This window comes from Tribolium madens, unplaced genomic scaffold, assembly GCF_015345945.1.
Source record: "Tribolium madens isolate multiple individuals breed KSU strain unplaced genomic scaffold, Tmad_KSU_1.1 Scaffold_20;HRSCAF=117;Tcas5.2_LG4, whole genome shotgun sequence".
NCBI classification, from domain to species: domain Eukaryota; kingdom Metazoa; phylum Arthropoda; class Insecta; order Coleoptera; family Tenebrionidae; genus Tribolium; species Tribolium madens.
Genome location: NW_025400985.1, coordinates 5,153,157 through 5,165,477, shown reverse-complemented (window position 1 = coordinate 5,165,477; position 12,321 = coordinate 5,153,157). Strand labels below are relative to the sequence as shown.

Sequence of the window (12,321 nt, the reverse complement as noted above, 5' to 3'; positions counted from 1 at the left end):
GGGAGCTGGGGCCGGAGCTGGGGCCATTTTTGGTGGAGGCGCCGGTCCTACTGCTTTCTGTCGGGCAAAAAGCGGTCCTGCAATTAGATTTGCGGGCACTGCAGCTGTAAGGACTGTCACTGGGGGCCGCACCATTGACGGCCTTTTGTGCACGTCATAACCGAAAAGGTCTCCGATGTTTGAAAGCCATGAGCCTATCGTTCTCTTTCCACGTTCACTCGATTCACTAGTTTCACTATTAACAGTCACTAGGAATAGGAGTACACAACAGATTAGTTGATTTATGAGCATTGTGCCATGCTCTTATGACAGATGTTATTTGCTAAAATGCATAAATCGTACTAAGACTTGGGTTCTAAAACAATTTCACTTGTCACAATCGATTTATTAGAGAGAAAGGGTTTTTTTTTTCTTCTTTGACATTATTGCTCGCTGTATTGTTGCGTTTTTCGCGAAAGTCTCTATTATTACATAAAATTGTTACTTGATTGAATGGGACCTGCATGCATCAATGAACATTTGTACTGCGCGCTGTCAAATCTCTAGACCACAAATGTTCCATAAAATTAGATATAACAATGGCTAGATTACCATAATAACAGGTTCGGTAATAAAGGCTACTTTCAGTGGTCTCCTTCCAAATATGTCATTTAGTCACGTCGGTGGACATGTAAGCAGTTACATTCTTATTGTTTTCCCTTTCTGTAAACGGTCATTATCATATCACATCATGAATATTTCAATTCGAATTAAAAAATGAAACTGATTCTTGTTCTAGTTCCGCCTATTTCTTAACAAGTTAAGAATGACCGACATTGCTGGGACTCAGCTCATACGTGCTGTGCATTCTGTCAGCAAAGAAAGTTTAGCACATTCTTGTAGCGTTTGTTGTTGACAAGTTTCCAACTCTGAAACACCGAAAAAAGGGCCCGAAACTAAATTTTACCTCATTTCAATAAAAGATCGCTTTGCATACATAGAGAAAGTATAAAGCAATGTTTTATCGTTTTTACGGTCAAACGACAAATGCATGTTTTATAAAACAACAAAAATTGATAGTGTAACAATTACATAACGACCTAAACTGTGGTAAAACGCTAAAAATTATTCCAATGCAATGCTAAAACAACTTTCGCTAATAGTAATTACTCTGATCAGTCTACTACTATTATTTCAAATCCCAACGTGGGTCGTTTTTATTTACTCGCGGATTTTATTATTTATACCATAATTAATATAATTGCGGGGTATTTAAAAAATATGACGAATACCATTTTAAATGTCACTCGTTTCAGTACTAAGACTTAATAAATCACAGTTTTAATTTAAAATGATTTATTATGGCACCCATTTCTCGTGTTACTTTAAAACCGCCATAAAGAACAATAAAGTGTTGATTTTTATTTGACTTAGAAAGGATTGTTAAATTGTCTAGAAATTTTATTTAAGGAAGTACATTTAATGTCACTCTAATAATTTCACCAGGATAATTGAATTTTTTATTCTTATTAAATATGAAAGGCGTTGAATATTGCTCCACTGTAACCTGAAGCCAAACACAATATTTTTTGATAGTCGTTTAACACACTTAATCCTTTCTGATTTACTTTTTATTGCTTCTTTTGTTGTATAAAAAATTGGATTTGTAATCGCAGACAGGTAGACGGGTGTTTCGGTCAACGATCTAAATAAATTCAAGTATTGGTTTCAAGTTTTCTATGTCGTTTCCTTGAAATTTAAATAAAAACAAAATCTGTCAGTAAATTGCACAAAATGAGCAAAAGAAAAGGTGTCACTAATTACAATTGCAAACTCATAGCAGCAATTAAATCAAAGAAATGCATCTCAAATTGGTAAGTACTTTCTTCGACACTGACATTTATTAATATTAAACAAGGCACAACTATTTAACATACAACCCTCGTCCGTTAGAAATTGTTTGTATAAAAACAAAAAGAAAGTGACTGTTTCGTTTTTGTTATTGTTAAACTGTTGTGTGATGACGTTGGTTTAGTTCTTTTATTTTTTAGTATCGTGTGTTGTAAGTGCAAGAATGAACATGAGGATGTTTATGGTACGTCTTGTTTAAACTATTACTCAGCACGAAAGACTAATTGATTTGTTAAAAAGACTGAAAAATTAATTTGTTTCAAGCACAATCAATTTTGCAATACGCGGTAGAACTATAAAATTTGATTCATTCCAGACATGTGTTGTGCTAATTGTCTTTTTTGCCAACACTGTAACGGCCGAAGCTGATTTACAAGAACAAAACGAAAACCAATATATAAATCCAGTCAACGATTACGAACATGAGCATCCGACAAAAGATCAAGATAAAAGAACCATTTTTCCGAGTCACCATGGATGGGCAAAACACGTCGGTATTCACCCATCTGGGTTTAAATACGTCATCGGTTATGGACCCGTTGACTTGAAATACGTCCCGGTGGTCAAACCTGTCAGTATTAAAGTCCATCCTCACCACCATCACCATCATCACAAAGTTCATATAAAACGTCCTGTGGTACTTAGACCACTGCTTCCTGTACGACCTGTGATTCACCAAACCGGTTGGAAACCGGCCGTTCCTGTGCATGTTAAACCTGTTCATCACGTTAAACCCGTACACGTTAAACCTGTTCATGTTCACCACGACCACGTTAAACCTGTTCATGTTCACCACGACCATGTTAAACCTGCTCATGTTCACCACGACCATGTTAAACCTGTTCATGTTCATCCTGTGCATGTTCATCACGATCATGTAAAACCTGTTCATGTTCATCCAGTTCATGTTCCGGTTAAACCAGTAGTTCCGATAGTACCATCAAAACCTTTGATTCCTGTTGCACAACCCGTACCCTGGGTTCCAGTTGCTCCCGCTGTCAAACCTTTACATCCGGTTCCGGTGGTACCACCCTCTGTTTTTCCTATAATTCCCACGGGTCCTGGAGGAGTACCATTATACAATCCTGCCATAATTGGACAATACGCACCTGGGGCTTTTGTGCACCACCACCATCAAGTTTTTGTCCCTCAATCGGTGGTACCAGTACATGCACACCCTGCACATATTCACCCCCAACTACCGCACATACACCCTCATGAACAACACGGTGGAGTACCAATCCATGCATACCCTGCACATATTCACCCCCAACCACCGCACATACACCATTTAGTACAACATGAGCAACATGCCGGGGTACCAATCCACACACATCCTGCACATATTCACCCCCAAGTGCCCCATGAACAACACGACGTACAAACTCCTTTACTTCCCAACGACCATCCCATTTTCCACCAACATCCCCAAATTTTACCCCATGCCCATATCCCTGAATTTTTCCGTCAGCACGTTCCTGTCCAACATTTACACCCAGAACAACATCCTGAAGTTTTCCACCAACCGGAAGTTCCGGTTCAAAATCCTGCCATTTTTCAACAACAGTTACCCCATGATCCCAACTCTGTATATCATCGCCACCCTGATCCACCATTACCACAACATGCCCCAACCCTATTCAACCAACAAATAAACGGGGACGTGCAGCACCATTTTAGTCAAAATATTCAACATGGGGATTCTGCTACTTCCAGTATTATTTTGCAAGGGGCGATTCAACCGGGACACACAGACGTCCAAATTCCTTTACATTTGCCCCATCATCCCAATTATGTGCCGGATGAAGGAAGACAATTTCTTCCGGGAAATTTTCATGATCCCTCACAACATCCGGAAATTGTGGCACCGAATATTTCACTGGAACCGCCATTTACAAACAAGAAATAGGATTGTTTTATTATGATTTAGTATTTATTTTTGTAAAATGTAAATAATTATTATGACACGAAGTTATCGAGCACCGAGTCTGGAAATACTGAGAGTATTATTTCATACTCTTCTGAATCTCTCATATCTTACCAAATATATTCTTTTATACTCTTGTTTTTTTTTCAATGTACAAATGTAGAATGTATTTTTGTAAATAATCACTTCAGGAATGCAGTCAATAAATCTGTGATTAATGATTTTTTTTCATTTCATTTTACAACTTTTGGTATTGATTTATTACTAATTCTAGTCAATATTTTTTATCAAGGTTGATTTTTACTAAAACTGATATTTCTGTTATTTAAAACATTTGCAAATGCCACTTATGTCCAGCTGATTGATCAAACGAATTTGGTAATCTAATATACAACACGTGTGCGCTAATGAACTATTCTGAATCGTTAAATGAAAAATGTGATCTTTTGTATAATATATTTCTTTTATTTTTTTAACTGAAACAACATTTGCTAATAATGCTAATGTTTTAAAACATTTCCGTTATCTCCCGCTTTCCTCTTTTAGTCCCATTTACACAATTATCCATTCATTAGATCTGCAGCATTTCCAAGAGTCACCATTACGTGCAACCATTTTTCCTACTTACCCTTTCACTTTTTGTGAAATATTTCGCACCTATAATACAGTTTTAGCAATTTTTCTCAATAACATTGCGCTATTATGACCACACCTTCCAAGAATCCCACTGCGACAATTGTATAAAATTAACATTTCAGATTAAAATCTCCATTAAACAAAAAGTGAAAGCAAATGAAAATTTGGATGAATGAAATTGATAATTTTTTTAATAACTGTTAAATTATCTCATCTTTGTTATAATTGGCACGTCATTTATCCAACGGATGTTGCATATTACATAGCCATTTAGCTGCACAATTTTGCCATTACGAAATAGTTGTATTGACATATACGCATGAAGAAAGAGGATCATGTTCACGCATAACGATAATTACACTTTTATGACGCTTTTTGTTTCAATTTGAGTAATGTCTTGTGACCTTAAGACCGGCCATAACTAATCCAAAATTTAATAAGCAAGAGATATAGCGCAATCTCATTTTGTAAGCGCTGTTTCACGCATAACTTGAATAAATTGTCCTTATAACAATATTTAGAATAAATAACAGTCAGTGACGAAACTATTTACAGAAACAACGAAGTGTTACATTTTTTTCTACAATTTCGTAAAGACTTCCTGGCCAAACCTCCGCAGACGGTTTTGAAACTCGTCAGAGAAACAATTAGTCGATAACTAACCAGTTACACTACATTATACAGGATAACCTAGACAGAATCGACCGTATTTTACGTAAAATTGACTGGAGACAAAGATTTATCAAAGAAATCGACCAAAATTTGAAAATATAAAATAAATTTGACTAAAAAACATTGCACTCTTAGAGGTCCTAGATACCCGGAAAAGTGCATAAAACATTGTTTGGTCGAACTTAAAAAAAACACGAAGTTTTGGGTGTGAAATTATCATTATCATTCAACTTATTTAGGCTGCAAAAACGTTTGAAATATGTTTTTTTTTCTCCAGCCAGATTAAAATACGTTATATTTAATGTCATTTTTGTAAGATAAAATTGACGTTTTTATAACTAGGAAAGATTTTTTTAGTATGGCGATTCTCACTTTTAATCCTATCCTTAAAAATCCTAATAAAACAATATACAATGTTTTTTTCTAATTTTGCGCATGTTAATGTTGGCTGGAGAAAACATAGCATATTTTATTCGGCTTAAAAGTGACACTTTTAATCCTAGTGAAACAATATACATACTAATATCTTAGTAAAATCAGGCAACAGGTGACCGGATTCGACGAGCAGTTTTCGAAAAATAAATAGAGCTATTTCGAGTATTTCCAGATGCTCACCTTGAGTTATACCTGTGTGTACAATTTTTTGGGTGTCCGGAAATCACCCGGAACGGCCCAGAATCGATGATATCTTATGTAAAATTTTCCAAGGAATTCTCTTACGCAAACCTTTTTTACCTAGGACCGTTAGTTTTCGGGTTATAATTTTCTTATTTGACGCGTCTCTAACTGAAAGTTTACTCTAGGGGTTTTTACTACTCCATAAATAACACACGCCTGGGATTATTAAATTTTGACTTGTTGAAAAACACTACAATCGCAAATCTCAGTTTACGTTTTTTATTTTTCCCGTAAAACTTACAATTTTTGGGAAAAAAGCGTTAAAACATACATTGCTCAACAGGTTTGAGTGGTGGGGATGTTAAAATCAATTTTTCAGTACTCTGAAAACCTAGAGTGGGCTGAAGTCGACGGTAACTTATTACAAAACTCTTTAAATTGACTTGTATTAAGTTTTATTCATTACTTGCCACTTTGTACTATTTACAAATTATTTTGATTGTAATTTTATTTATATACAGGATGAATATAAAGTATGGAACCAAGCGGTTTTATTTTTAATCATTTGCCTCCAGAAAATAATAATTAATATAAATTAAAGTAATATAAAAAATGTGATCGTATTTTCAGAACGAAATTTTGTTTTGTTTTTGAGTTATGCAATTTTTCTTTGTCAAAATTGCAATTTATGTAAAAAAATTAAATATAAAGCAGATAGTTGTAATCCTTACAGTATAGCTTTTATGAAAAAAATGATTTTATAGAGGGTTGCCATTTAAAAAAATAAAAATTTTTGTAGAACTCAAAAAAAGGAAAGTTCGAAAAAATTTATTCTTCTTAAATCATCACATTTTTATAGTACTTTATCAGTCACCAATTAGTTTTATCAATAAATAAATAGTTTAAGCAAAAAACGTTTGGTTCCATACTTTTTATTCACCTGGTATGTATTTTTTCGAGGTATTTTGGGGGTGGTTAAAAGTTAAAAACAAAAATTTAATATAAAATTAATTTAATCTGTCATCGATTATACAATATGTACAATACAAATACTTTTTAAATTATTAAAAAATAATCCCTGGGGGTCTTAGTGCAAGTATCCTCCGTGTCCGTATCCTCCGTAGGCCAAACCGCTGTATCCCAAACCACTGTATCCCAAACCGTGTCCAAGCCCAACACTGCTGTATCCCAAACCGTGTCCAAGTCCAACACTGCTGTATCCCAAACCGTGTCCAAGTCCAACACTGCTGTATCCCAAACCATGTCCAAGTCCTACACCACTGTATCCCAAACCGCTGTATCCCAATCCTCCGTAGCTCAAACCGTGTCCGAGGGCAAGAGGAGCGGCGTAGGACTTAGCGACGATGGGGGCAGAGACGATGGGGGCGGCGTGAGAGATAACAGGGGCGGCGATGGCCTTAGTGACAATGGGGGCGGCATAGGTCTTGGCAATGACAGGGGTGGAGACAATGGACTTGGTGACCACAGGGGCGGCAACTACGGATTTGGTGACAAGAGGGGCGGAGTAATGAGCGACGGGGAGAGAGTGTCCCAAGCTCAAGGGGGCAGAATAGGCAAGGCCGTGATCGGCGTAGCCGAGACCGCCCCCATAACCGTAACCGCCATAACCAAGACCCAGGAGGCCACGTTTCTCCTTTTTCTCTTCGGCGGCGGAGACGACGGCCAAAGCGGCGACGAGACAGACCTGCAAGTGGCGGGTGAGGTGTGAAGGGGTCGGGGGTTGGATACTTACTAAGAATTTCATGGTGTTTTGGGTTTAGGTGACTAAACTGGTAAATGCACAATCGATGTGTGATGCAGAACGAGGCGACGACAAGGCTTTATATAGCTAGGTGGTAGGGTTTTGGTCGGTTTTTTTAATCACGTGTGATGGTGTTAAACTAGATCAAAACATCATGTATGAATCGCGCCATTCAATTCCACCACGGGTGCGAAAAAGAGACCATGAGGATCAATGTGATTGTTGTTTTTATGTAATTACTTACTTATTGTAAGATTTTGTGAGTAAAATTCGTGAAGGGCAGCGAGGAATTGACCCACTTGGATGACGAAATCGGACTGAATCGGTTTAGGAAATTGCATAAAAAGATTGAAGGTTCGATGGGGCAATTCCCGATATTAATTTCCTGCCCCTGGACCGTGCAAGAAAAAGGTAACTTGGCCCATTACGACCGACCTGTGACATAATACATTGGCCAATTAATCGAGCACAATGAATCTTAATTTTTGGGATCGAAATGTTACCTCATTATAAATTAATAAACGAGGTATAACATGTCTCTTTATCACATTATGAAAGTGATACCTGTTATATAAAAAGGAAATTATTACATTGTAGCAATTTTCAGCATAAGACTTGTAACTGGTTACCATTTTCCAGCTTGGAACACAGTCAAGTTTTCCAGTCTTGAACTTGGCGCAATTTTAATGAAATCTTTGGAAAATTAATGGCCCATGTCAGTGTGGTGGTTACTAAATTGCCTTCAGGCAAACCTTACAAATGTATCAACATGAAGATCATGTGTTATAAGTAAATTAACATTAAACTATGTCATAACATTTTAAAGATGATCCTAATCAAATACCTACGTGTGAAAGAAGTGACAAAATAAATTTCAGTTATGTTATGACTAAGGACGATCGTTATATTTTACATAATAAACAAGGTGTTGTAAGTAGAATATTTTAACAATCATTTATTTACATTTTTGGCAATAAAAGTTGTGTTTTTCAACTTTCTAATTGGGGCACCACCTATATTTTTCACCATAATTATATTTCAATTTATTTATGCTGTTGGTACAGTATAAGGAAAAAACAGAAAGATAATTTTAAACAGTGTAACCGAAGGTTGATACATTCTTAAATTACCACTTTCAAATTGAAGGCAACTTTTTGGAAATAATATAATGTGTTCATTATTGCATAGCAGTCGCGTTAACACAAATAAAAAATTTACGATCCCATTTCTAAATTGCAGTTCAATTAATTACATGAAATAAAATTGAGCTAATTTTATAAAAGTCAGAGATCTGACCACAGTTATTAAAGAAACTTAGTTGCAAGGTCGGAAAAGGTCCATAATTACACAATTCTTAAAAATTAAACTGTCAGAGCAGTGCAAGTGTAATGTTGTAATATTATAGAAATATTTATTCGTTTACATAAAAAACCGATTAAATCTGATAATGGTATCGAAACGATTCACTTTTCGAATCAATAATTACTCAACTCAGATTTATTAAATTATGATTAATGTTAGGATGGCAAAAGTAATTCACCTGTCATTTAATAAATTAATTTGGCTTTAAGACTTACGAGTTATTTCCGCCGCCTGATTACCAATCAGTTGGCTAATAAATAAAATCAGCCTTTCCGTTTTAATGTGGAAATAAAGGCCACCACATTTTTTATGATCCGACATCAGTAAATAGAAATGTGAGACTTCAATACGTAATAATTATAAAATTAAATTGTTCCAGGTGTGAATGTTACATAAACGAGAAAAAGAATCCCAATAAATGGGACCTCACATTTGCATAATTTTCGCTGCAATATTTCTTTACAGACATGTAATTAAAAATTTTTTCACATCGTAAAATTAAACTTCCTGATAGCTCTGTGATTTTTCGTAAAAGTGTATCGCGCGCGCTTTGTCGACCTTTAAATATGAATCGTAATTTCTTGTAAATAATGCGAGCACTCTAGTGGTGTAATTAGTTTGATATTGAATTATACATAATTAGCAAATCATTGACACAGTTTTCAGACAATTCGCATCCACTTAAGTTATTAATGAATCAGTGGCTCCTACCGCAGACCACATCGTAGGTGACGCAGTCCAATAAAGGGTCATTTTTTGCAAACATTTGGCAACCGGAGCAAGATTACAAAACATTTGCTCAACTTCCAGACCTTTCTCTAATTTTTTTGAATATTTAATTTTGATAAACGTGTAAAACACTGCGATACACATTATATCATCTAACATTTTTATAATAACATCAATTATGATATTTTATGACGTGTCTATATAGTTCGAGGCTAGTTGTGTAAAAAAATCATTTGCAATTCGAATCAGGGACAAGATGTTCGGCGGAAGCGCGCCTTGAACTCCTAATCTTTCAGAATTTCTAAATTTCAGGCTAAATTATTTCCGATATAACTATTTCTAATTCATTAATTATTTTATAATGGTGGTCGTATGGATTTTATAGCCGGGGGCTCCCCATTCATGCTTCAAATTAAGCAAATGAGGTGTGGTCAACCGGAAAGGATTTTAATTATTACAACAAGCAATTTGTTGCGAAAGCGATGAGACATGTAAACCTAGCGTTTAGAAATGTCAACCTGAAATTCTGAGCGTTTTTCAGTTTTCGTGTAATTCGGTGTGAAGCCGCAACATTGCAGACGATGTGTCAATAAAAACTGAAACGGTGGTGAACTTGATAGAAAGCCGTCAAAACGGCGTGAAGATTAATGATCGAACTGATTTGCATTATTATATAAAAGAGTGGCTTTTCTGGAGCGCCCCAACCTTGCACCCAATAATTAGATTTTTATTGCGGCGGTGAATGTGGTCGGCTTAGGTTGATTTTTTTCGACTTTTCTTCTAATTATTATAATAGTTGAGCTACCGTTTGGTCGTGATTCATTACATTCAGGTGCACGCTGTGGAGTAATACAACGTAAGAGAGGTGTGGCTATGATGTTAGAACAGATTAGATAGCGAAAGTAATAAATGAATAAAAAAATGATGATCTAGATTGTGCGGATTTGTTCCCGGAGACAAAACTATTATACGGTCGTATTTCATTATCGCGATTAATGCTTGTGTAATAACAATTGATTCGTTTATTCAATAGAGCGGAATTTTCGTTGCTCTTAAATGGCACAGTATATCAGATTTCAGGATTAGGTGGTACGAAGGTGTGGTGCTATGTCATCTATTAAGTCTTTCATAATTTCTGTTTACTTTTAGCTTGATTCATATATTAAAATGTTACTTGAGGACAGCGGCGGTTATTGACAAGAGCAACATGTAATTGCCGATTTATAACACTAATTTGAATGTAAATAAACAAACTGAATTATATTAAAAGTGACTAAAATTTGGTAATCACTAATCACTTTTTGCAATCTATTTTTTGTAAACTTATCAATTATTTCTAAAGAGAAGTTCTCAATATAATAATTTTTCAATTGCAAACAAAAATAGTTTTTTCATTTTTTTGAAAAAATTGTTTTGTGTAAATAAATGTTTTTTCCTACGACCCTAACAGAAAGTAAGTTTTTGCACCCTTTCCAGAAAGGAAAGTGCCAACTACATCAATGAGAGGTAAAAATTTAGCCTTACCCATATAAAAACATGCTGCTAGATTTAATGAGAAAACTGGGATTTCAAGAGAAATTGATAGTTTTGAAGTTTTTCTTGCTGGATCGTAGACAAAATTTTTGAAGTGCCAGGCAGAAACTCCACCTGTGGGAGGAAAATATACACTTTCCTCTTTATTTATAATACAAATAACTATTAATCCCATTAATCCCAAACATATAAAAATCGCTCGTGTGTTTTTTGGATTAAATATAATAAGGTAATGAGCGCCTTATTAATCATTGATTAACAAGTTTCCAAACATAAATTAAAAATAAACAAACAAAAACTATCTAAATTGCATGTCAATTTTTTGCACTTCTGTTTTTCTTTATTAAAAAGACAACTATGAATAATGAAAGTGTTCATTTGAATTTTATTCATATATTTTTTAGTTTTTTTTAATGCTATAACAGATAATAAGCGTTATTTTTGGGACATTTTGAAAAACTACAAATTGGGCTTCAATAATATTGTAAAGCTCTTAGTTGTGTATAACAATTTTTAAAATTGTTATGGATTTTGTGGCTAGAAAACTTTAGAACTAAATTTTTGTCTCTATTTTATAATAAAAGTGTTTTTATATGTATAAGAAGTCTAGAGTTGTCATAGTTATATCAAAAACATTTTTAATTTTGTTACCTATATACAATGTGTCTCAAAAATAAGTACATTATTATTAATTTTAACTAATAACAATAATATTATAATAATATAATAATAATAATAATAATAATAATAATATAATAATGAACTTAAAGCTTGAAGTTAACAGCTGTTTTTCCCAGCAAAATTTGTGATCAATTTTATAAATGAAATTAAAAATACGATGGGTATTAATTATTTAAATAATCAGTAATTAAATAATTAAAATTATTTATTTTGCGGGTGTTTTTGTTTAGTGGCTTTATTGGCGAGTGTGCGATGCTCGACCACATTTTATAGGAAAACGATTGATAATTTTAACTTAATAAAGACTGCGTTTTCAAAAAAATGGTAGGTACATAAAAAATATTGCATTTGACGAGTTCTGCACGTGGTTAAAATTAATGTATTTATTTCTGTGACAGGATGTATAGTGTTTATTATTTTTGCCTGCCTAAAAATATGTAAAACTATAATTTACGCAATAATAAAGATTGAGAAAATGGATCTACAAACAATAATGTGATTTAGTTCGCTT

At 34.4% G+C, this 12,321-nt stretch overlaps 2 protein-coding genes across 2 annotated transcripts; one reads left to right on the top strand and one right to left on the bottom strand.

The window, feature by feature from the left end:
• Nucleotides 1-1,982: 1,982 nt before the first annotated feature.
• Nucleotides 1,983-4,040, top strand: LOC123005372 (early nodulin-75-like). The gene is made up of 2 exons (XM_044399095.1): nucleotides 1,983-2,074; nucleotides 2,207-4,040. Exons 1-2 carry the CDS (start codon nucleotides 2,054-2,056, stop codon nucleotides 3,797-3,799), a joined length of 1,614 nt encoding a protein of 537 aa, XP_044255030.1. The 5' UTR covers nucleotides 1,983-2,053; the 3' UTR covers nucleotides 3,800-4,040.
• Nucleotides 4,041-6,738: 2,698 nt separating this feature from the next.
• LOC123005383 (cuticle protein 63-like) lies at nucleotides 6,739-7,657 on the bottom strand. Its single transcript, XM_044399107.1, has 2 exons — nucleotides 7,497-7,657; nucleotides 6,739-7,448 (listed from the first exon to the last, which is right to left on the bottom strand). The coding sequence occupies exons 1-2, from the start codon at nucleotides 7,506-7,508 to the stop codon at nucleotides 6,831-6,833; spliced, it is 630 nt and encodes a 209-aa protein (XP_044255042.1). The 5' UTR covers nucleotides 7,509-7,657; the 3' UTR covers nucleotides 6,739-6,830.
• Nucleotides 7,658-12,321: the final 4,664 nt, after the last annotated feature.